The 25,792-nt window shown below is 39.6% G+C and overlaps 1 protein-coding gene across 2 annotated transcripts in view; it reads right to left on the bottom strand.

Annotated features, from left to right (window-relative positions):
• Positions 1-25,792, bottom strand: part of cfap74 (cilia and flagella associated protein 74) — a 69,765-nt gene that overhangs the window by 16,408 nt on the left and 27,565 nt on the right. For both annotated transcript variants that reach the window (XM_042492576.2, XM_088082431.1), the window contains exons 17-24: positions 25,588-25,773; positions 25,053-25,173; positions 23,483-23,601; positions 20,831-20,953; positions 20,560-20,681; positions 14,096-14,224; positions 5,419-5,506; positions 713-886 (exon numbers count right to left, since the gene is read on the bottom strand). In XM_042492576.2, the coding sequence (XP_042348510.2) occupies positions 713-886; positions 5,419-5,506; positions 14,096-14,224; positions 20,560-20,681; positions 20,831-20,953; positions 23,483-23,601; positions 25,053-25,173; positions 25,588-25,773 (1,062 nt within the window). The remainder of the gene's footprint in view (positions 1-712; positions 887-5,418; positions 5,507-14,095; positions 14,225-20,559; positions 20,682-20,830; positions 20,954-23,482; positions 23,602-25,052; positions 25,174-25,587; positions 25,774-25,792) is intronic.

Below are 25,792 nucleotides of genomic sequence, written 5' to 3'. Positions count from 1 at the left end.
CAAGTCTTGTTTGCCCTGTATGTTTTTTCCCTTTCTTTTTCTTTTTGATTTTCTTTCTTTTTGATTTATTCATTTATTTTATATTATTATTATAAATTTGTTTTTTTTTTACACAAATTTTCAAGTAATTTTCTTGTACTTTTTACTAATTTCTTGCTAATTTTTGGGTCAATTCTTTCATTGCTCATTGCCTTCCTCCTATGTTTCAAGAAAATCAAGACAATATTCTCAGGTTTTAAAGAGTTAATATTCACTCTCTTCACACGTATCAGAGCTGTATTAAGTTGCCACTAACTGTTGCATTGCATTTGTTGAATTTCTGCCAAAGTAGCTCCTCAATGAGTTTGCTGTTGAACTAAACTGCATGTGCTGTTGCCACGGTAACCACAGGGGTTGCCAAATCAACCAGTCCTGTAATATTAAGGAATACAACTTTTTAAGGGTTGAACGAAAAGAGCAAATCTCAAAAATGTGAAATCTGTGAAAAGAAGGGTGAAGCTGAATTTCCAACAGTGAAAGTATTATTTATTTTAATGACTAAATATAAGTCTCCTACACACCTGACATCCTCTAGAATTACAGCACTGAGGCAAACATTATTTTCAGTGACTAACAGTATCTGGGTTAGTCTCTGCTTGTATGGATCCAAGTAACTGTACTTAACAAATACTGCGACATTTAACGCAAACTAAAATCATTGAAGTATTGGTACCTCTGGAACACCCACGAAACCAAACTCCTGAGGCAGCAGGGACAGGTTGGTGAGGCGAACGCTGTTCCTGACCGACTGATGAATGGAACAGAAGCCAAAGTCCACCTCAGTCCGGTCGAACTGCAGGTCTGAGGTGGTCACAACTGCTTGGACTATGAATTGGACCGGCTTCACCTGAACACACAGACATGAAGCATCTTTACACATTATTTTTCCATGAGTGGACCATTTTCATCATTGTCTAATGTCACATGTCTCAATGACACAACACTGCATTTGATCTAGATTATTTTTTTGATTTCATTCTAATATCATAAAAATGTTAAATATTATCAGGATGGTTTGATTTATGTAATAAAAATGGCTCCAGTGCCTGTTGTGAAAACTGCTCTGCACTGGTATCACTTTTCCGATTTTAATTACACATTTTCAAATGCAGATTGAAGGAAAAAAAACAACAGAACAAAGACTACAACAACATGAACATGGCACCTGAGCATGTGAGCAGAGTGGGGAGCAAGCGAGCAGGGAGCGCCAGCACAAGGGTTTTGGATGAAGCGCAGAGCGGATTTTTTAAAAAGTTGGAGTGTCACCCTGATTAAAGATACTCTATAACAAAAGATAGCCTATTATAAGCTGCGCCAGTTGTATGGAATTCTCTCCCCTGCTTGGTTTGAAATGTAGTGAATACTGTGTGGATGGATTACAAAAATACAATTTATATATAGAACAAATTTAGTGTTTGTCCTTATTTATTTTAGGTTTTTATCTGATAGCTTAATATCTAATATTAACCCTTTCCAAGATCACATTAGTTGCTGCCAGATCTATTGACAGTGTTTTGCTAAAACAGAGACATCTTGAACAAAGTACTTTTTTTTCTCCTGATCTGTAAAATGCCATTTTAGTGTCAAATTGTCAAGAAAGTTTAGGGCTCTTGAAAAATTTGTCCAATATTTACTTCTCTGACCATGGAGTCATAATATGTGCTCATGTTGACTTTTCCCATTGGAATGAGTAGACTCAGGACTGCTGCTAGTCTCCTCAAGGGCCAGAGCAGTGGTAAAACCCGCGTGACACAGATACAGAAATGACTCTAAAGTAGGCCGTCTCCAATTATCAGTGCTCTCTGCCACTGAGTGCCCCAGGGATGACGTTTTTCTGTAGGCCAGCTTGTATGCTAACATCTCCCTGCTTCCCTCATCAAAAAGCCCTTGGGATTTTTAAATGGGATTTTGGATCCTTGCAGAAAATAAACTCAAACATTTATGGTACTTAAACATTTTATTCAGAAATATAATCTTCCCAAATAAACATCGCTTTCAGGATTTTTTAAGCGTATTATGTAATTGCCAGAAGTAAAAATCTATTGCTAGGCTAAAAACAAACTAGAGTAGCCGCGTGGCTTCTTGAAAAACAACTGTCATCGTGGCTCAATGTCATGACGTTCTGTAGTGTCATTTCGTCACTCCTGAGCAACCGCCTTTTTAAAGAAACATAAAGGTTTCAAAGTTTACCGACATATTTTATGTCTTAGAACAAAATATGAGTCTCTCCAGCTTGTGTTAATCACAGACTTTATTTCTGGCTTCTAACCAAAAACCCATAAAAAAAACCTGACTCTGAGACACAGGAACCGGGGGTGCTGAGATGCTAATTCATTTTCAGGTTTTAGGAATCATTCCTGGGGTTCTCTATTATCTCCCTCTCCTTCTGTCACTTTTGCTCCAGTTCTGCTCACATCATGAGTTTGAAGCATGCCAGACCATCCCAGGATGCATCTGAGCACACAATATTTTCTGTCAAAAATCAGCTGCTGTGAGCTCTGCAGTACATTTTACAAAGGATTTTCAAAAGGAAACTGAGAAGTCATACAGGTGTACTATTCCTGTAACACCAACAAATGACAGCTAGTGTTCACACTAAAATTAAATATCAGCTTTTGGGTTTTTTCTAGGCAAGAGGTGAGCAGCAGGAACAAATCTGTGAGTGAGGAACAACAGTGCTCACCTCTCCACTCACATGGTCTACGCGGTACTAGCATGGACTGATGTTGCTTTCATCTGAGCCTTTTTTAATTTTGCAATTTCACAAATATAACTATAAGTGTGCACTCTGAAATTAAGTGTAAGCTTTGAGTGAGTTTTAGAAATTAAAATCTTAACACCAACCCAAGTTATTATTTATCAGTGACATTGCCATTCCCCTTGGATTTATTATGGTTTTTTTTTTTTTTTTAGATAATCATGCAAGGCTGGTGTTATTCTTTATTTTTCTCATCCTAAAGATGCCCGTGAAACGACAAAAATCTATAATATTCCCTCCCTCAGTGGCCCCCAGACAGGAAGTAAACGTTTATACACCTGTCACAAATATTATTTATATATTTATATATAATATTATATATATATATTATTTATATTATTTATATATTATATATATATACAATTTCTCTACGGCTAAATAATTCCCTAAATGAGCTGGGCATTGTAGATTTTAGCAAACACTACACAAACAGGAGTAAACAATGCATTTCTTGGGGACTATTTTTAGCACTGAATTACTACATATTTTGTGCTAGTGAGTATTTACTGCAGTGTAGTGTGATGAGTATGACTGTTTGACTGTGGTAATGAAGGAACGTGATCGGGGCGACAGTGTGGCTACATCCGTACTTGGATACACAGACATTATTTCCTTGGAGGATTAATTAATTTGTTTGTTTTTTGGTCTTTTTCAGGACTTATTGGCAATAATAAAAATATGGAGTATCATCAGCCTTCTCCTTCATCACACATTCAGATAGATAATGTCTTCTTGAATCATGCCGGTGCTCAGGAGATGACCTTGTTTATTGGTCGCCGCACCATTGCTTTGCTGGCTGCTGTGGCGTCTGATGACCGTACAACAGTGTGTGTGTAGGCACATGGTTTCATGCCAGGAGCTCAGGGCCTGGGACTGGGGGCAACAGCTTTGGTGCTCCACAGGAGCATCCTGGCCCAGTCTTTGACTCTGCTCCCCCCACAATCCTCTCCTCTTGACGGGGAATAGGGGCAGGATGGGGAGGGAGAGGAAGGTGACGATTTGGCAAGGAGAGCGACCAGATTTAGATTCACTGAGAAAGAGGACTGGCATCAATGCAACACGAATGTCTAAGCAGCTGCTCTGTGTTTTTTAATAAAGGCTGCTGCTGACGAGCTGAAGGAATTCAGTTGCTGTAAGCTATTTATTTTCCACTTCAAGGGCTCCTGAATTGACTGTTTTCATATTTCCAACTGCAAGTTGGACCTAGAAGAGAGGGTATTAGTGCCTCTTGAGAGGAATGAGCTTTTGTTTGACATTGAATTGCAAATAGTTTCCTTATCAATGTTTGTTGCATTGCACTATAAAAATGTATCACATATATTATATTATCATTATTACATAAAGATGTGACGCTTTCCAGAGTGCCGAAAACACAAGATGGCAAATGGACTTGCATCACAACTTTCTAGTCTTCAGACCACTCAAAGTGCTTTTACACTTCATGTCACATTCACCTATTCACACACACATCCACACACTGCTGGCCCAGGCTACCATACAGGGTGCCACCTGCTCGTCAGATGCTCATTTACACACCAACGGTACAGCCAACAGGAGCAATTTGGGGTTCAGTATCTTGCTCAAGGATATCTCCACACGCGGACTGGAGGAGCCGGGCATTAAAGTGCTGATCTTCTCATTAGCAGCAAAAAGTAAATTAGAGGCTAATACTGATTTTCAGATCATTTTCTTGTACTTTTCTCAGATGTCTTGCTAACCTCTGGGTCATTTCCTCTTTTGTCGCTCATTACCATCTTCTCATGTTTTTGAATAAAATAAAGCCAGGTCTCAAAAGGTCAAATTATTTGATTGCATTTCCACCTTTGCTGAGTAAGTTTTGTGTGAAAGGAATTAAAAGCCTGTCCCATATATAAGCCTGCTGAATTCAATGATATACACATATAATAGCTCTGGCTAATAATTTAAATATTTAAGTTTTACGGTATTCATGTATTTACTGGACTGGATCAGCTGAGAGGGCTTATGGAATGTAGCAAACTCACTAATCACACAGGTTAACCCAAGGATACTAATGCATAATATAATGCTACAAGCTTTAACGTTAGTAGAAATTATAATGTAGTTTCAGCTCCTTTGCTTTTTCAGCTCAATTATTCACATTTTTAAACCCCATATTATATATTTGGCAATTTTTTTAAAATTAAAATTTGGCTGGGTGGTTGATAACACATTTTTTTCTATGTTGTCATAAACTCATTTGACTTTTTTGGTTTTTTGCTTTACCCGAACATCAATAAAATCTTTTTACACAAACACATAACTCATGTTTATGCAAGCACATGTGTGCTCCATGGAGAAAAAGAAGAGCACACACAGATCTCTGCTTTGCCTTTTTCAGCTTCTTGAGAAATATTCAGTGAAACAATATGGAATAACCTTTATGCTTGGCTTATTAGCACCCATGGAGTAACTGGGCCTTGGGGGTGGGAGATAATTTTAGCTTGTTACCAGCAAAATAGGTTACAACCTTCAGCAGCCCTGCTTCTGTTTTAGCTACAAAGTAGGACACAAGCCCTGTATTGCATGATAAGAACAGTGTTTTCAAGATCACAGGGAGGTTTACTGTAACACAGACTGCAGTGTATTATTATAATACAAACCTGGCCGGCTACTTGCACTGTCATTGGCACCTCCAGGACTCCTGTGTCTCTGTCAAAAAGCTTCTCGGCATCTTTGGATAAGGATCGTCTACAAGAGAGTAGAAAAAAGGCAGGAACACCGTTTGAACACACATTATTATGCAAAAAGGCACTTTCTCATGAAATGGTCTTATTTTTACATGAACAGAGGCGAGCAAAGGCAGCAATTAGGAGCTGATATTAAACTGCAACAGTGATTTGGAGGTTGCTATTTTTGTTTTTCAGCACATCAGTCAAAAGCCACGAGCCACTGCTGAGCTTTATAAAGGAGGATGAAGATTTGGACCCTGAAGACCCATTACTTTACTTTAACCCACGACTGTAGGATCGGCTCACCAGGGAAAGCAGGAGAGAGATGTAGAGCGCGCCTCCACACTACTGTAGGTTGTAGCCATGGTGATGGGAGACGTAAGCATGATTCAAAGAGGCCCAGTAGTCATGCACAGGCTTATGTAAAACTCCACTCCTTCAGCATAACACATATACAGTATATGTGTGTATGGATAGTTCATTATCGTGTAAACAGTGGTCAAATGTCAAACGCAGTTTGTGGCTCAGATCCACCCCCGCCTCTCACTCCCTCTCTCCTTCTCCCATCTCTTCTTCCCCTCCTTTTCCTTCCTCTGTTTCTCTCCTACCAACTGTCTTCTCTGTCTTTCCCTCTTTACGCTCTTAATGCTGGTTGAAGGCTTGAGAGCTAATGCTGTAAATGTCAGTGGTTTTAAGGCTCTCCAGATGTCAGTGTGTTTTTTAAAAGCACTACAACCAAGCCTCGCCTTCAACAAATCTGTCAGGTTCCAGGACAGACTAGTGTCTCATATTCCCCCCGTTCTACTACAACATGACTCACAGCTAGAAAGTCGGCTTCTTCGCACGTCAAAATTAAATCTCATTTTCAAAGGGGACTAATGAAAAAAATGTTTTTTTTTCCCCCCTCCGTAGCTTGACCAATGAGCACAGGGGGTGTATTTAAGGAAGCACTCTTGTTCTGCCTGCAAATAGAATCGCTGCTGGAGAGTCACTCTTGAATTAGCTTGGCAGGGCAGAGTGGAAAAGCGAGGTGGGACGTCGCCAGACCCATATGCTCGGGAGAATTTTTGCAGATGGATGGATGGGGTTTCAGATTTGTCCTGCACAGATTTACTTGGGTGCTTTTTTTCTCGGCAGCCAGATTATCCACAGCAGCATCCACAAGTAATTCTGGGCCATAGTCTTTTAATGATACTTCTGAGATTAGACAGGGACATAGTAAAATTGAAATTTTTTTTTTAACTTTGTAGGACTGTTAATCGAGCTGCAGTGCATCTCTAAAGGATTACTCCAGGAACTATTGAAATAAAAGGACAAAACCTTATCTTCTTTATCTACATCTCAATTCCTTGAAAAAAAAAAAGAAAAACCCTGGAAAGTCAAAGAAAAGATACTTATGAGGATCACCTATAATCCATCGGAGCAAGGCTGAAAAAATTCAAAAGACACATTCATCAGGGAATTTTAAATTGAAATTAAATTTGACTTTAGGAAAAGTGGTTGCTGCAATGCTTCCTTTTACCTAATGGGAGCAAATACAGTACATTTGAAATTTATATTCCTCTCCGATATGGACTCCGATATGCTTGGATTTCACTTCACCATTAAAAAAGTGATGATGAAAAGGATTACAGATTAAGAGGCTTAGGGATGTTTTGCTATGAGGAAATGCACAGGGGGAAAAAAATGACTGTAAAATAAATCTTAAAAATCATATTAACCAAAGAGGTTATTTTGGTTGTTTCTTTTATTGTAACTCATACTCATACTCATACTCTACTTAAAAGTTTCTGCGAGTGGTGTAAGTGGTGAACTATCGGTGAAAGCACTGGTGGAGCTGTTTGGTGTAATCTGTAGTAAATCATCCTTGTAATCTCCCTTTTATCAGCCGGAACTGCCAGGGTGGGACACATTGCCTCGCTCTTCAGGGATTACACCTAAAACCGTTCATTCAAGCCATCCTATTCTAATGATCTTGTCATCAGGTTTAAATTTTCCTCTGGTCTTGCGTGACAGATTGAAATTCTCTGCATGCCAACTGATTCTCTTGACCCTGGAAGCTGAATTATTGTTTTTTCGAAAGTAAAGCATGTCTTTCTCTACGCTTTGGGAAGACTTAAGCAGTTCTAAAGCCAAAATGTCGAGGCCAAAGTAAGCAGGTCACATGGCATGACAGGTTTGAATCTAAAACATAGAAGTCAAATTATGGAATATAAAGACAGCTGGATGCAGTGTTAAAGGCTGGGTCTCATTCAGCTCTATGAAGGTTGCTCAGTGAAGCATTAAGCCAAAAAATTAGACTTGCATGTATAAAATTACCTGGATTGTCTGTATCCATGGGCCCACGGAGTAAGCACACTAACATTTGCTTTAACATTGTTTCACAACGCTCTGCTTGAGGCTCATTCACATGAATGACAGGGAAATAACACTGCATTCGGTTATTAGTCAATTTTACATCCTTTCGGACATAATGTTGTGTTCATGCTGAGAAGTTGATGTAACTCAAAAAATTTTGCAGATGATTGACAGACATGGTTTTTATAATCTAAGTCTATGAGAAAGGAGCTTTGTGGACCCAGTGACATTACAATATGGGCCTGGGAGTTACTGTTCCCATGTCCAAATGGCTTAAAAGCAGCCCCATAAGATTAGCACTGGTCTTTGAGGCAAATGTGACATAGTGGCCAAACCACAGAGTAACGGCCTCTGGATCCATATTGTAATGCCATCGAGCCCAAAAATGCTTTTTCCTATAGACTTAGACCATAGACGTTGTGAAAGGAATTTTTGTAAATCAGCTGACACATTTTTGGGGGATCAAAACCCCCATGAAATGACTAGTTTCACTGTCAGAATTTGATCCATTTGGTCTGATACAATTTCAAAAGTCTACAAGCCTAGCCACATGATAAAATCATTTTATTCCGATTTGAATTAGTGGCGAGCTAAACCGGGAGTAAGCCAGCTTGGCTGATGAAAGTCTTTGGTTCACATGGTCTATGGGCCCCACAATGCAGAAGATTTGGATAATTTTATAAATGGCAAGTCAAACTTTTTCGGCTTCATGCACCGCTAAGTAACACTCATAGGAATGAATGGGGCCCCACCTAATGCTGTATCCAGTTGTCTTTACACATCCGTGCTTCAAAGCCCAGCTCAGTTCGACAACACCTTCAAATTGTTGAGCAATTTCAATAAGTCTCTTTTGATCGCTATGGAGAAACAAATAAACTATCAGAGCTCTGCAGGCAGGATTAACAGTGGGGAAGTTTCTACATTGCTAGTCATCTTGCCATGAAAAAAGCATAAACCCCCCCCCAGAAAAGTGGCAACAAGCATAGATGTAATTGACTCAACTGTAGAGGTTGTTGCGAGTTGGAAAACAGAATATTAACACTTAAATTGCTAACATTAACTGCTCCAAGCAACCGCAACTTCTGCCTCCACCAAGGATGACCATATCACCCCCTTCCTCAAACATACATTGACTAAAATGAACCCAGCGTGTACCTAAGTGAATGGAATGGCAACAGACTTTGAGTATTAGGCTGTCAGTGTTCATCTAAACACAAATAATTCCTCTTAGCTGAACAAGATCACAAACATGTGAACCATTAGCCTTGATACTGTAGCGAGGGAACCATGTAGTGTATGGTACGATGCACTGGGTATGTGAAAGAAACATGTGGGTTGCATGGTGACAAATAAAAGTGGAGGAAGACAGGCAGAGAGAGATGAAGCAAAGGAAAGACGGCAAAGGAATGTGGGCAGGTTTAGCGCAATCCTTCAGAGCAGGAAGCAAGAATGTGCTCACCCTCTCCCAAAAGCCCGAGGAGGGAAGGCAAGAAGCAAACACCTGTGTAAAGAATGAAAGCTATGAGTCATTTCAGAGGCCAGATTTAACTGTGTGTGTGTGTGTGTGTGTGTGTGTGTGTGTGTGTGTGTGTGACACAGTGAGTGAAGGCACTGCTGCTAATGAGGATTTGGAAATCCAATCACAGGCTCTGGCAGGGAACACTTGGCAGTGCCATTTTAAATGACATACCGCCACTGCATAAAACAAAAGCAAACCTACGAAAAATCAACAGATTAGAAAGCGAGATCCAACCATGACATAGATGAGACATGCTGGAACACAGCTCGCTGACATGCTGGAAACATTTTCCATACCCTGTGTGATTTGTGTGGAATTGCACTGCATTTGCAGTTGGGGCATTTTAAAGGATAATTGCAGCCTTATTTTCGTAGCTTCGGCCACTATTTCTGTTGGTCATGATAGCCCTGTATTCACTTAGCCCCAGCATGCATCTCTATTAACATGAGATTTGAGACACTGAGCAAAACATTTGTTTTTCAGAAAGATGAATCCTGGATGGTGTTTTAATAACCCAGAAGGTTCTTCAAAAACACTTGTTTCTGTTTCAAAGCCATTTCCAAAATCCTCAAAGACTCTTATAACCATCTGTTTCATGAAATATTTCATCTCCTGCACATAAAAGCAATTCTTAAACCATTTCCTGGATTGCAACTCTTTCATCTAAACAAAGACGGTAGCCCAAAATGGCATAGTATCTCTCCTCATAGGATGTAAACGGAATTTTAAGTTTTGTCATGATAGACATTGACGCAAAAATGCTGACAAATGCAAGTGACACTGATGAAGCTATAGAGATTGTGGTTGTAAGTTGCCTCAGTGACATTAAATTGGCACATTTCTTTCATCGTCATTAAAGGGGACCTGTTATGTTAATTTTTGGGTTCATTCTTTTCATTCATACTATTTTTCTCTTATACTAGGACATGTTTACATGCGTTAATGTTCAAAAAACAAATTATTTTTCTAATACTGTTTAAACATGGGAAAACCTGCTAAAAATGGGTGATAGAGTTCTTTCCCACTGCCAGTAGACCAGAGCTGTGTACATGGCTCTGCAGCAGATTATTTCTTTCTGTGTGTGTGTGTGTGTGTGTGTGTGTGTGTGTGTGTGTGTTTATTTTTTACTCCTGTGTCATGTTCAACATCACAGTCGGTCGGAAAACAAGTTGGTAAACAGTAGAAAGCAGCATGGAGGCAAGTGAAAATATTATCATGGTTACTTCCTTTTTATAGCTCTTACTTATTCAGTCACTCTTTCAAACATGATGCAGACTAATATGGAATAATGTTTTTCAAGTGCTTCTTGAGTAGAGATGAATGGTATTTTCTGGCGGTCTGTCATGGCATAGCGGAGGCAAGTGCGTATATCCAGATGTTGTATTTCCATCACTGCTGATGAAAGCCAATCGGAGCTGTAGACTATAAATATCCATGACTACTGCAGTCATTTAACCTGGGTGTGAAAGCTGGTTGTAATCTTTCCCACAAAATAAAAAGGCCAAATGTTAGCGTGTGGGGGTAATTTGCGTAGGGGGAAAGGGGCTCAAGATTACATGTTTCCCTGACATTAACTTGTAGCTTTATGTAGCAATGTAATCTGCATGTTGTAAACACTTACAACACTTACAAGCAGTAGCGTGCCTGGAGCAAATGACCATATAAAGAAAGCTGTCACGATCTTACGTCAGTTTGTCTCAGAAGTAGAAAAACATTGGAAATGGATCATTCAGAATGGTCTTAAGCCTTAAGTTCTTGCTCACAGGGAATAGCTTGACATACATTTACCTCATTATTTGAAATTTTGGCCACATTTAATTTGAACATCCAACATTGTAACACTTAATATATGAGAGTAAATTTGCAAAAGCCTAATAGGCCCCCTTAAAAACGCTACAGGAGCTGCTTATGACAACTGCTGAAGTAGGCGGGACAGATACCTTACTTTTTTAGGGCAAAATAACAACCCCTGTATTACAAAAATCCACTAATAGTTAATCAGGCTACTGCCAAACTTATTTTTCTTAAGAAGCTCTCTTCTTTTCTTTTTCTTATTTTTATTAAGAAATGCCAATCTGTTCCCAGATCTCAACAATTATCCTGGTCAGTTCACTGTTATCATGAACAATATAACTAATCTACAAAATGAGATCAATGTTGTAATGAACTAGACTGATCTTTGAAGAACAATGAAAGCACAGGGAACTGGGTCTGGTGTCTCAGGTTATATAAGCAGAATCAGGGCCAGCATATAAACAGTGGTGGATAGTGGATGCATGGAGGGATGAGAGGAGTTTGAGAGTAACAGAGAGAGGCAGAGTAGATGTAGAGTTTGAGGGAAAGTGAAGGAGCGCAGAGACAGAGGGCTGCAGAGATTGAGAAAGGCAAAGAGAGAGAAGTACAGTTAAGCACAGAGGTGAGAGGCCAAGAAAAAGAGAAGTATGTGTGAGAGAGTGGGAGAAGACAGCACAGGAGCAAGAGAGAGAGACACAGAAAAAGTGTGAGTAGGGAGGGGGTGGTAGCTGTAGCTGTGTTAGTGCTTGTGAACGCTGCATCATCTTAGCAGCAGCACAAGTAATGCTGTACTCTAATCCTCGCATTAAACCGCTGCTGATTCACTAAGGCAGATTACCAACATTTCCCCTCTTTCCCCTTCTGCCCCCCTGCTGAACGATGACCACTGCATGCCCTTAACTTCTGCAATGTGTGAAAAAAAAAATTCCGTCTGTTATTATTTTTTTTTCCATCAGTATCCTCCCAGCTATCAGCTGCTGAACTGTGAAGGGAAAAAAAGGAGGGTGGGCAGAGGAATACTAGCACCCACGCTGAGTTTTTACATACTGCTCGCCTCTCATATTTGCCCTGGGGGTCCCCTGTCCGCTCTCCTGGCATTCAAACCACAGTTCAACTTCTGCCTCTCCATCTAAATATAGAGCCTGTATTGTTGTAGAAAGAATTACCAGGTCCTTCAAAGTCATTAGAAACCATTACCATCGCGCTCAGAGTGCAGGTATGTTGAAGCAACTCTTCTACACCCGCTGGCTGTTGACTGGCTATAGATTGTTGCCATTTGTACATCCATAAAACCCCACTGCTCGCTGCTTCTAAAAAGGGAAGCTATCATATACAGTAAGCTTTGTAGTATGCTAGTAACAAATATATCCAGTCAACACTGTCCTTTAAAAAAATAAAATGAAATAAATTTAAAAAACAGGGTAATTAGACCAGAATTATCTTTAAATGCAGACTCTGCCCAACTGTTAATGTCCATAACACATATATTAACCCTTTACACCCTGAGCAAATAAGTATAATTTCTTTTAAAAAATATGAGGAGAAGGCAAGGAACAATAAAAAAAAGGAAAGAAAAGTTACAAGAAAATTACCTCAAAATAAAGAAGTAAAAAACCAAACCAAACAAGAAAAAATTATAATTATTCTAATTAAAAAAGCCTGAAAATAAGCACAAAAAAGAAAAGTAAAAAACACAACAGAAAAACAAACCAAAAAACAACAAAAATATACCTCAAGATTATTTGATGCTAAAAATCAAATAATATATGTATTTTTCTTTTTCCTGTAAAATAATTTAAATAAATAATTACAAGACTTATAAATATATAGAGATTTTTTAAAAAAATTTTACCTTGTTTTTTTTTTTTTTAATAATACCCAATACCCACAACATGTTTAGGGCAATTATGTGGACGGTGGTTTTTCCTGAAGTGAAAGACTATATATGTTGCAAAGTACAAGGCATTTACTTTCTAACATGAGACTGAGGTCATTTGGAGCAAACACACAGGTCCTAAAACAAAGTGTCCTGCAGTATGGAATCAGTGCATGGTACAGTTACCTCTCTCTCCATCTTAAACTATAAGATAGACTGCTGGGGATCTGCTCAGAGATTGCAGGTCAAGAGCTTACAAAGTCTACAAACTGTGTATACCAAAAGAATGCTGTCTCTGGCTGATAATATTTCACCAAACACCAACACACAAAAGACTTTAGTCTCAAAGACATGATACAGAATATAATAACTTTCACCAGTGCTCATTTAAGAAGGACCACTGCAAGGAAACATGTTCTTTGTGAGTATCAAATGGACAATGGATCATATGTATTTATCTGGCCACCAGCATAAGCCAGCATAGCTAGTGCACTAGCTAATTGAAAGGCTGTCTATTTCCATTTCAAAATGTTGATTAAAAACTTACAGCATACCCCATGCTGACATGGAGTATGCTGTAAGAGCTGACACACAGAATCAAACAGAGTCATGAAAACTGCATGTAAAAGGAGTGAGGACATTGATTGTACTGCATCCAGTTTTCGTATTTTTGCATTTATGTGAAACAGTGTATGTCTTGGGATGCAAGGAAAATATACTCTGCCAAAGTGAAATTTTGTGGTTGCTGCTTGCAATTCTATTAAACTCCAAGAGCACAAACAGTAACCCAGACATTTCTATGTGCAGTGTATAAAACCTACAGCAAATTTTGTTCAACAGGAAAACTACACGTCACTTCTCCGTTGAAGAAGCATTGGCTGGGAGTGAGTCACAAAAACTGCAAGTCTGGCTCTATACATATGACAAGTCTCCTCTGGAGTGAAAAAGTTTGCACTCTCGTAGAAGGTTGATAGAATCTTAACAAGCTTACAGTCTGAAATAAGATTATGAATGCTCCAGTGATTCCATTATCATTGCATCCTCTGTCTGTCCTTTCTTACCTTGGCAGGAACTTGAGTCGAGCTTTAAAGTTTGATTGAGCCTGGATGAAGCCTGTCTTTGGAAGGATCTCCATGTGTTTCCTCATTTCCGGACAAACCTTAAAGGTCAGCTTCAAAGCTGTGCTGGCTCTGTCATGCAAAAAGATATGGTCTCATTAGCTTAATGCTAACACACCAAGTGCATTATCCAGGGCGATCTGTACTGTTATTGAAAAATAATGCACAGGCGGTAACACAGTCATTATACCATGGTCTGGGCAAATACTCGATTCCGACTGGAAAAAAAAATGAAAGGCCTTTTTTTTCTCTGGCAAATGACAATGGCATAAGCAGGATAATGCCCTCTGAGGTGTCTATAATCAGGAATTAATAGCCTTATGTCTTCCCGTCAGCCATTAATTCCTGGTCCTACTGGTACTTCATTGGGCATTATCCCACAGATAATGACCAGGAAATAATACTGAACCTAGAATTTCATCAAGTGGCTTAGAGGACACAAGGACAGCACAATAGAAGCAATAAGGTATGCTTTCATTTTACATGACAGCAACAACAAAATATATTCCAGGTGGTATGCCCGGTGGACTTCACAGGGCAAACCTTCTACCCCCCAGGGGATCAGCAAGGACAGAGAAAAGACTTTTTGTTTGAGTGATGCAGAAATTGCCTTGTATGGAGTGATGTACCCCAAGTCCAAACCATTTAAGTGACCCAATTTCCAGGAGCTCCAACAGATGGTTGTGCCTGTGGCTACAAGCCTCAGTTATAGCTGAAGCTTGTGATATAAATGACTCTATACCTTGGGAATTCTCCAACACATCCAACCACAGCCCACACTCATACACCTTCATATAACGATGACAGTACGAACACGCAGAAAAAAAAAAAACCTTGTTTGCTGGAGGTGATATGCGTATACAGTGATAACATTTTGTTATTGTCTGCTTTCATCTTCAAAGATACAAATGTGAGTGATGAGCCAGCCGTGGCCAAACAGACTGAGGGACCCCTTATTTTTCGATACCCCTCTCAAATGAAATGACCCACTTTAAACAGCGAGGCCAACCAGATGGTTGTTTCCCCGAGGCAAGGACTCTCAGGGACACTTGGGGGATATTACGTCGCTATCTTTACTCCAGCCAAATGATAACCTTCAAATCACTCTCGTAGGAGTATTCATGGATACATAATCATTTAGGGCAATTAGGCATTTTAATTAACAGGGGCATTTAGCTGGTCCTGTCGATTTTTACTAGCTGCCTGTGACCAATTTATTTCTAAAGCAATTTTTTATTATTTAAAGGTCAGTTAAGAATATAATTTGTTTCCTTGGGGTAAAAAAAACACTGTGATAATGATGATTATATAACCATAACATTAAGTAATATTTAGGATTCATTGGTCATAAACAGATGTTGAATCTCAAGTTATACATGAAATCCAAAAAAGGATCACAAAGAGGATTTATCCTTATTCTCTTACTAATCTCACATTGTTAGCATTTAATGATACACAACAGGCCAAAAGTCCTGTTTGTCGACACTTTGTCCTTATACTTTGGTTTACGTTTGATCTGGGGTTGTAAAGTCTGCCAAGGAGGTTATGCTTTTGGTTTGGTTTTTTTTATGTTTGACATTAGGATTACAGAAGAACTACTGGCCCCATTTTCACAAAACTTGGCGAAAGGGTGTGGCATAGGCCAAGGAAGACTGCATTGGATTTGAGAGCAGATCAAAATCATGGGCAGATACAGAAGTTATTTTTTCACTTTTAATAACATTGTGAGGCAAAGATCTGTGCTCTCCTTGTGCCGTTCTAGTTTTTTATGGTTTGGGTTAGGCCCCTTGGTTCCAATTCTGGGAAATGTCAATACAACACTATACAATACAATATTTTGGACAACAATATTTTTTCAACAGTTTGGGGAAGGCGCAACCTGTGTCAACACGACATTGCCCCCATGTACAAAGCCAGCACTGTAAAGAAACGTTTTTTCTTGTTTAGCGTGGAGGACATGTTGTCCCAATTGGAATTACCACATTAGTCTGTTAAGAAGGTGACAGCTGTTTACGTTTAACTGACAAAGCTCTATGACGACTGTAGTAACTATGATAATTACTAAAACCCTTGATCCAAATATAGCCATATGCTTCTGGCTCCAAAAATGTGAGATGGCAAAAGCAAAAATGCAAAATTCAGGGCTCCAAAAAAGGAGTCCACAGACCAATGGGTGACATCCAGAGGTGACTATGACTATTATTTTTATAGAGCCTAGCCTTTGTTGCAGAGAAATTGCTTATGCTGAGTGTACATGCAGAAATGAATCATTGAGGGAATAACTGCACGGCTACTGCAATGCATCTGCCCTCTCTTGAAGGGCCAGGTGGCTGCACTTGCTTACTCCACATGTACACATGGGATACCAAGCCTTCAGGGTAGGCTTCTAGGCAACTATCCTCACACTTTAACACTGACTGCTTTAGGCCATATAATTTATTCCTTAATAGCTGGAAAAAGAAGTTGTTTTTTTCATTAGAAACTATGGCTCTATTATCCCCAGAATTAAAATAGAGGAAACAACTCTAGCATCAACAACACACTCACATTCGTCATGCCAAACCACACAGGACACAGTTTGGATGGAGGCACAGTAGGCATATTAGAAATACAGTAAACAGAGAGAAATCAAGGACAGAATGCTTTGTGAAGGAAAGAAAAGCAGGTTGGTTTTGTTTTTTTTTTTTGCGGCCTGAGTTTGGGCAGGAATGCTCAACTCCCCAGCAGGTGCCAGTGGAGGAGGGTTTGAAAGTCCAGGCTGAATGTTTGAAATAAAAAAAAAAAACAAAACACGCTGTTCCCAAAAAACTCTGCCAACTGTCTGCGGAATATTCCAATCCTTGGCTCACAAGCAAAAGTCAAACACTGCACATTTTAAAGTCTCTTAAAAAATCTTTCAATTAGTAGGAGTAATATTCAAATCACTGGCTCGCAGACAAGAGAGACATATTCAATTATGCTTTGTGCTGTCGTCTTAAAAAAAATCTGTCACACACTAAGGAGGACTTGTGGGATATCTACTCATCTACTCAAAGGGAAAAGTGACAAATTGTATGATGAAAGCAGCAGCTCTCTTATTGTTTCCACAAAAAGCCTGCCAAGCTATTTTGTGTTCAAATTACTGTCTTGGAGGCAGAGTGACATATTGCATGGTTTGCTGGTGCAAGCATTAACATTATTTTTTTTAAACTTTGAAAGCTGCCGTTCACACTGATGCTGTCATCGTCATCTTGTCACATGTGCTGGTGTGCCAGCGCACCAGATGGCAGTTGTGACAAATCCCCCACCCCCACACAGGCACTCCCTCCCCCACATGATGTGACACAATGACTGGATAGGTGGTGGACTGCACGCCTGCAAATGTTACTGCCCCCTGGGTGAATTCTTAACCTTGTGTGTGCATCATAATGTATCAGATACCATAATCATGAAGGATTTACTGTTGTCCTGTGCTATTGCATGGACCAAAGAGGATTGCAGGGGATGTGAGCTTACTGCTGGTCCCTCGCATCATCCTTTGTTTAGGAACATTTATCAGCTAATGCATCCCTATTTTAACATGTCTGCACATTTGTTGAATATATCAATACTTGGCTGCGAGCATAGTTAAGAGAGTTTTATGTTGGGCCAGCTGAAAAGTAAGCTGGCCCTGTCAATTTTAAGGGATTTCCATGAGCCGGTTTTCTGTGAAAATGCCTGTTTTGGCAGAGACTGAGTATGTGAGGGAGTTTTAGTATTGCATTCAGCAGATAAGCCAGCATGCTACATCAGCAGCCCATGTCAATTTCCAAACTCTATTTCGAGGGTGTTTCCGAGCATGACAACAAATAAAATGGAAATATGACATGCACCACTCACTTCTGTGGTCATCTTATTGGGCTGAGGGGTTTCATACAGCCTCTTAAATCTGAATATGTAGTTAATTACAATAACCTTATGAATACATTTAGGTTTTTGATTGGTTGTTACAGATTGTGGCTTGTTTCATTCTGTAAGTTCAATGCCTGATGAAGGTCTATGACTTAAACACCACCTTTTCAGTAAACTTCTCAAAAGTGCTGACAGTGTGTAGGAGTTCAATATCCTCTTTAGCATGACTTCACTCACCCACACACTTTTCTACCAGGTGTGCATGATGCAATGTTCACAACTACTTTATAATATACTATTTAATATGCACTCTCTTGTAATGACGTACTGACTTGGCCCATTCTGATATGCTTTTTGTTTGCCCACAGGTTTGTGATGTCTCAGTCTGTGAATATTGGAGAAATTGGAAAATTTGAGTTTTCAACAGTTCATGGCTTAAAGGTCTCCTTTTGTAAAAAGTCAGATCTCTACAGTGGCCATGAGGGTCAAAACACTACGACACTTCAGAAAACACTTCAGCTTTTCAGAAACCACTACAACATTTCAGAAAACACAAACATTTCAAAAAACACTACAACGTTTCCAACAACAAAACATCTCAGAAATGAAATGAAAGAATGTTTTAGTGTTTTGTGAAATTTTATTTTGTCTTCTGAAATTTTGTTTTGTTTTGGGATGTGCAGTGTTTTGGAAATTGTTGTAGTGTTTTGGAAAATGCCATTGCTTTCAATTTCTTTTTTGAAATACTGCCATTTGCTACCAATGCATTATTGCAGTTAACCATAGACTGTAAATGCATTGTGATTACCAAGCCAGCAGCTAGCTTTAGGGTTAGCACCACGCTTCCACCAACATATGGCTCTTCTGGCTCCAAAAACTCATGACAGTGATGGGAAAAATGCCAAACTCAAGGCTTCAAAATGGGAGTCCACAAACCAATGGGTGACACCATGGTGGCTACATCCATTATTTTATACAGTCTATGGTTGGTTCAAGACTTGGTAGCAAAAGCAGTGATTTTTGCTCGTCTATCCCTTCCAATAGCTTGGATTTGTGACCGCTGTTCCTCTTTGCCAATACAATCCATTTGTTTGGCATTTGCAGTCACACATTACACAATCCCATATTACACAGTTTTAATGCGTGACATGATGGTTCCACAGATAATACAGCAGATATTTTGTGTCTTTAAAAGGCCATCATCTGCTCCATGTTGCTGTGACAAACCAATTCTGAAAGTGGTGACACTGTTAACTAGAAAATTATATAAACACAACTTTCCCAGTTTAGCTGCATTTGCAATTGCTAAATTTTGGTGCCATCAGGTAGGTGCTGCATGGAAACTTTGCTCTAGCTGTTGTTTTCTCCAGTGGTATACAATATGTAGCATCCTATGCCTCAAGTTCCCGTATACAAAGGCTGGATTTTACCTGGAGGCTGGCTACCTTATGTGGTCTAAATTGCATTTCAGTTACAGACTATGTGCACATGTGGTGTCAAATGTTGCTTCCAATTTAAGTTAAGTCTCCTTAAAAAGCTAAAATGAGACTTGCACAAATGAAATGCTAGTGAATACGGTATTATTTCTTTATAGACTCACACATATACAGATATGTGTGTTTCGTTGTGGATCATCTGCTCACACTTGCTGTCATGACTCATGCAGAGCATTAACTCATTTTACAATAAACACTTTTTTTATGGGTACCTTTCTACTAATAACATTTCCTAATATTTACCTAGAAAGAAACCTGTATGCATTGTTAACCATAAATGATATAAAGTATTATGTATGACTACATCATTCAGCTATTAATTCTTCGAAACTCAAATAAATTAGGTGGCACTCACGAAGTGCACCAATTCCAAATTCTTTAAAATCAGTAATTAAAGTAGTAAAAATTAGTATGCTTGCCCTTGTAACATCCTAAAACTAACAAAGCCATTCTGATCAGTTTTTAGGAGATTATTAGAAACCTAAAGGACCCATAAAATGAAAGGGCACCCTGAGGCCTCATGTTCTGTGTGAGGCCTCATGTTCTGTGTGAGGCCTCATGTTCTGTGTGAATTATCCTTTAACATTACAGACGTCCAGTGTTTCTAAATGGAATATGCACATCACCTTGAAAACTAATGAATAATCAATAAGGTTTTGTACAGTTTCTTGGCGCGCTCTGTTTGTCCTTGATCCAATGTTGTCCCTAACTCTTACAGATGATTATTTAAAGTGACACTAATACAGTATGAAATGACATCTCGCGTCCCTTAATTTGATCCTTTGCCTGTTCAAACAAGGCAGTTAGACAAGACATACATAATTGGCATAAATGGCTCACTCTCAAGTGTAAACCAATTTGACATTACCAAGGGATTAAAAAATAGTTTTATTCAATCATAGGGGCAGAGGGACTGATAAAATGTCGTTAGTGTGTTTCTTCATAGAATTACATTGATGGTTGGTGTTTTGTTATGATTTCTGCATATATTTCTGAATCATGAGCATTTACATATATGACATCTCAGGCTCTGAGACCCACCTGCTTTGGACCACGATAATGTCTTGATAGAAGCCGTCAAACATGCAGATCTTAAAGTCAATGTTGGGCTTAACCACCCACACAGGGACGCAGACTGCCACACCCCTTACCTGGATCGGTATCTGTTTGTACCAACAAACCTTTAATCAAAAATGGTGTACATAAAATAACACTAATGTGCATAAACATCTATGGTTCTGTCAACTTTAAAAAAAAAACCTTCTGATCTTGTTCATGATATTCACAAGATGATAAACATTTTGTGTCTTACTGGCTTGCTGTTTAAGTCTGAGAACCTGATGTGGAAGTCCAGTTTGGCCTCTCCTGGAATGGCTGGAGTGAATACAACTTCCAGTTTGATGCTTTCAAAAGGTCCAATCTCCCCTTCTCTAACCTAAGGGTACATCAACCAGGACAAACATTAGATTTTCAAAAATGTTATGTTATGGCCTTAATAGGAGCTGTATACCACATTCAGAGTATTAACATAGCAGCAGCAAACAATCACTTGGTATGTAAATATATATATATATATATATATATGTGTGTGTGTGTGTGTGTGTGTGTGTGTGTGTGTGTGTGTGTATTTTGCGGAAGAGGGTACAACCATGCATATCAGTGTATGTGAGTCCCCGTGTGTGTATCCCACTGTCTTCCTCTTTGTCCGCATCCCCTACTCTCTCCGTTAGCTCTGTCAGCACTGTTGTCATTGTTAGCACTGTTCACTTTGTTAGCACCGTTAGCCGCCGGCTCAGCAAGGTCCATGTTGAGAGGCGAAGGCAGAAAATCCTGGCTCACAATCTTAATTACAGATATGCTCTGAATGTCTCATACAGCTCCTTTAAGGCATATTCTAAAGTAATTCCACAAATTGGCTGAAATAGACATCAGACATTCCTTCTAAATACATGTTTTCACTGAGCTTCATAAGCTTTCTCTTCTCTAATTGTGAAGCTGATATAGTGCACACAGGAAACACTTTAATTTAACAATTTTACTTCATGACACAAGACTATTTCTATTCATGTAGAGGAAACTGAAATCTCTCAGATGTGCAGCTTCAAATGGCGTGTAATCAAACAGTGAAAAGCTATGTGGATTGTCTGCTCGGCTACAAAGCATCAAGGTGGTGAGAGCAATAATAAAAAAATAAAGAGAGGAGTAAGCCATTCTTGCAGCTACCAATTTGATATTGTGGGACCATGCTAGCCTGATGGATAGTCTGCCATTTAAGACACCAGCCTTCAACCACGCAATGTGAAAGTATCAGTCAAAATGACAATCATCAAGCCGCGGGCATGCAGGGACATGCAACACACACAGCCATAACAAGCGCAGAGGGAGAGGCGTTGCACCATTAGCCCCCCACCAGAAAGACGTAATGAACCCTGAACAACTCCAGAACTTCACATGGGCCACAAGGCACACACAGCATCAGTGCTAAAAACAAGACAAAGAGGCAGAGAGTCCTCTGCAGACATCATAGTCTGTCTCTTCTGCAACAGAGCAGGTGTCCACTTACAAAGTGTGATGCTGATATTTTTGAGTTCGATCTATCAAAAGAAATTCATTGTGCCAATATCTTTCTTTTTAATTCTGACTATTTTCATACCAACAGCTGGCAGCAGGGGTGGTGACGTCAGTCAAAAAACTAGTAAACAACACATTGATTCGTCAGCCCAGTGTGGCAGGCATATGTGTCTCCATTACAACAGGACCAGTGTTGCCAACTCCTCTGTAAGGAAAGTAGCTACTGACTCTCCCAAAAGTCAGTTGCACAATATGAAATTCTGAGAGAGGCAAAATTAATAGAAAAGGCTGACCAGGTAGTTTACAAACTAACTATTTATGTATTTACAAAGTTGTTTTTGTTGTCATATAACTATAATGTTAGCTTTTTCCTTTTTGTTTTTTAGTGACCTAATCAATGCAGAGCAAAACAAAAACGTGGTCTTGTAGCTTATATTTGGCTAGAGAAGGTGAGGGACAAGAAGCTGACTGAGTGTGTGAGTGAGACTGACTGAGACAGAGAGAACTGTGTGAGGGATTTTGGGGTGTGAAATTAGAAAAAAGGGTGAATATTTAAACAAAAACGTAACATCTGTGCTGTAACTGTACGAAATCATTATCTGTGATTGGTCGTGAGCTGCACACGCATGATTCATTTGCAGGGCAAGCAGCTCTCTCTCAGAGCGGTCACGGGATGACAAGCCAATAGCAGTAAAAGCTATTTAAAAATGTCGCTAAATTGTCACTGAAGAACCCCATCCGAGGTCAACACAACCTGCATGGAGTTGGCAAGGTGCACTTATGTCTGACTCTCGAAATTGTCCGTCTTGGGTACGACTCTTGGTCCAATTAAACTGGTAATGGAAACACAAATGAATGTAGAATGGTATGACTCGGTGCAGCCAAAAGTGCAGATGGAAAAGTCCTACAAGACATCTCAACAACTACTGATCAGATAGATATGTAATTTCTTATGGATATTCATTGTCCCAAGAGAATGATTACAAATTGATGCCTAAATAATTTTAGTGATCCCTTGAAGCTTGACGGGTCAAAAATGTCTACTCACCAACACTTAAGTTCATATGTATTTCACAAGACTGAGTCTACCGCCATGCTATTAGCTCTGTAAGGCTGTACTTCAGCACAGCAGTACTTTGAGCTAAACGCTACATCAGCATGCTAACATGCTCATGTTAAGCAAGCAGAATGTCTAATGATCACTGCCTTACCTCAACATGTTAGCATCCTAACATTTGCGAAGAACTTTACACTAAGACTACAACTTTTTGCAAGGATATGGGCATAAACCAAATTACTGGTATTATTTAGTAGAGGAAAAGCCAGGGGCTCCCCAAATAGTTGTGTTACTGTCAGCTACAACTGAGTATATGTAAAATAACTCAATACTTACATTTCCTAGACTTATGTCACCGGAATCCGAGTGGGTCTGATCCGTCTGGGCATCCACATCACTGGACACACAAGTCTCAGGAATGGCTTCTGGATGTGTAGCTGGAGCCACTGACACTGCTGCACACACACACACACACACACACACACACACACACACACACACACACACAAACACACACAGTTGCGTGGTTGAGTGGTCAACCTGCCTTGAGGAGCTGCCAACCCATCAAATACAACACAGAGGAAGCATTGGAAGTATAGTTTTAAAAGCTAAAATTTGGCCTCATGGTGGCACTAAGGGAAAGCTAACGAGGGTCACCAAAAATCAGTAGCTTTCTTCCTACTGGCAGTATACTTTAAATAGTGTGTATTAAGAGAAAGGGTATAAGCAGATACTATAAGTCATCAGAATCTTGACAATTTGGTCTAGAAAATAAAGTACCAGTTTTTCATCTTGGGAGCATGAATAGACACACTAAATTTGATACCATTTAGCAACCTGGCCGTTAGTTCAAGAGATATTGGTGGCTCAAAAATAAATATAAGCACACAATATCAACTACTTTCAGCAACCTAAACATTTGGCCTAGATCAGATAGCCTTTCCTAACAAAAGAAAAAAAAAATAGACAGTCTTTTCCAAACCAGCGGAGCAGAGGCAAAAGACAGAACAGAACAGCTTATCAAAGCATCAGTGGAGAAAAGTGCTGAGTGCGGCGATGGAGACTTCTGATCTGAGAGAGCATTAAAGAGAAGATGCCTCTTGTCATCAGCTGTGAGAGCAAGGTGAACCCTCCGCTTTCTGTGCGTGTGCTCTTTTTTTTGTGTTCTCACCAGGACCAAATGTCCTAACAGGAACAGAAAGATGAGAGAAATCATCCACAATGAATAGATTTTGTCAGTTCAGAGGCTGTTTTAGGAGACGCTTTCCTCTACAAATGATATACAGCTGCAGTGGTGAATATATAGGAGGTTATAAAATACTGCTCAAATTATATTTTCATCAGCATGACAGCCAACGGCAACAGTGCCTCTTGTTACTAAAGCATGAATATGGCTCTGTTTAAGCAATTCAAAACACTTTGCTAAGACTAGGGGAAGATTGTGGGAGTTGGTTAAATATTGAAAAGGTCACTACATCCTACCGCATGCTTTTAGTCAGCATTGATTTTTTTTCCTATACTCTGACAAATGTTGTATTATGAAACAAACAAGACTAGGGCATGCATGTACCATGCTAGCTGCTCTGTGAGGCTGTACTTCGACACAGCAGTGCTTTGAGCTTTTATTGGTGTAAAAGAGGCAGAGTTAGAGTGATGCTGCTAACTGTCGTTGTCCGTGGTAAACGGGACAGATGTGGTACCATATTTGGCAGCACCAGTTAGGTTTAGATAGGTTGGGTCCTAAAAAGCAAGGGTTACGTTTTAAGTTACGAGTTCATATAGAGCTCTAATTCAGAGTCAAAAGTGGCCCAAAACATTTGTGTGTGTGTGTGTCTGTGTGTGTGTGTGTGTGTGTGTGTGTGTGTGTGTGTGTGTGTGTGTGTGTGTGGGCGCATAAAAACTTCACCTGGGTGCTCCTGCTGTAACGCCTCAGAAAGCTCCTGAATTTCTTGCTTTGGTTGTTCTGTGGTTCCCACTGATACAGAGCTGATCCGGTGGTCAGATGTTATGTTTTGACTGGTCGTCTCCTGTCAGGGTACAAAACACAACATATAGTTCATTCTAGGGCTGTGGACGTTATCACGTTAAGCGCAATGCAATTTAGGTCTGTACATAATTTTTTTTTTTTTTTAACGCATTAATCACTGCCCACGTTTCTCCCTTTTACAGCCATGCCCACTTTATGCTGGTCACATGCTGTTTTATGCATTCATTTGATTGCTAATCAAGACAATCTCGCAAGAATTGATGGACTGAAAAACTGTTTTGAAATGCAAAATAATGGATCATTTGACGGCCCCAGTTTATTCATATGACTGTCTTTAAACCTTGTAATGTGAACTGACTACACATTGATCATGCATGCTGTAAATATGTAGCTGTAAATGGACACTCCATCAGGATGTCAAAGGCAAAGCAACTCTTCGGATCGACAGTCTGACCTTGGAGGTGTTGGCAGAGACCTGGGATGCCATCTGGACATGGCTAGTTTCTGGACTGAGGCATGTGGAGGTGTCTAGGCTGAACAGGGTGGCCAGTGCACCCTTGTTGGTCAAGGTGATAGTCCATGAAATAGTCTGGCCCACAACGTGCGAACCGAAGTCAATGAACTGACTGTCAACCTCTAGCTAGAGAGAGGACACATTC

The sequence above is a fragment of the Plectropomus leopardus genome, chromosome 9 (assembly GCF_026936395.1).
Source record: "Plectropomus leopardus strain MGB_pleo_1.0 chromosome 9, ASM2693639v1, whole genome shotgun sequence".
NCBI classification, from domain to species: Eukaryota; Metazoa; Chordata; class Actinopteri; order Perciformes; family Serranidae; genus Plectropomus; species Plectropomus leopardus.
The sequence above is the reverse complement of the archived record's forward strand: the minus strand, read 5'-3'. Positions and strand labels throughout refer to the sequence as shown.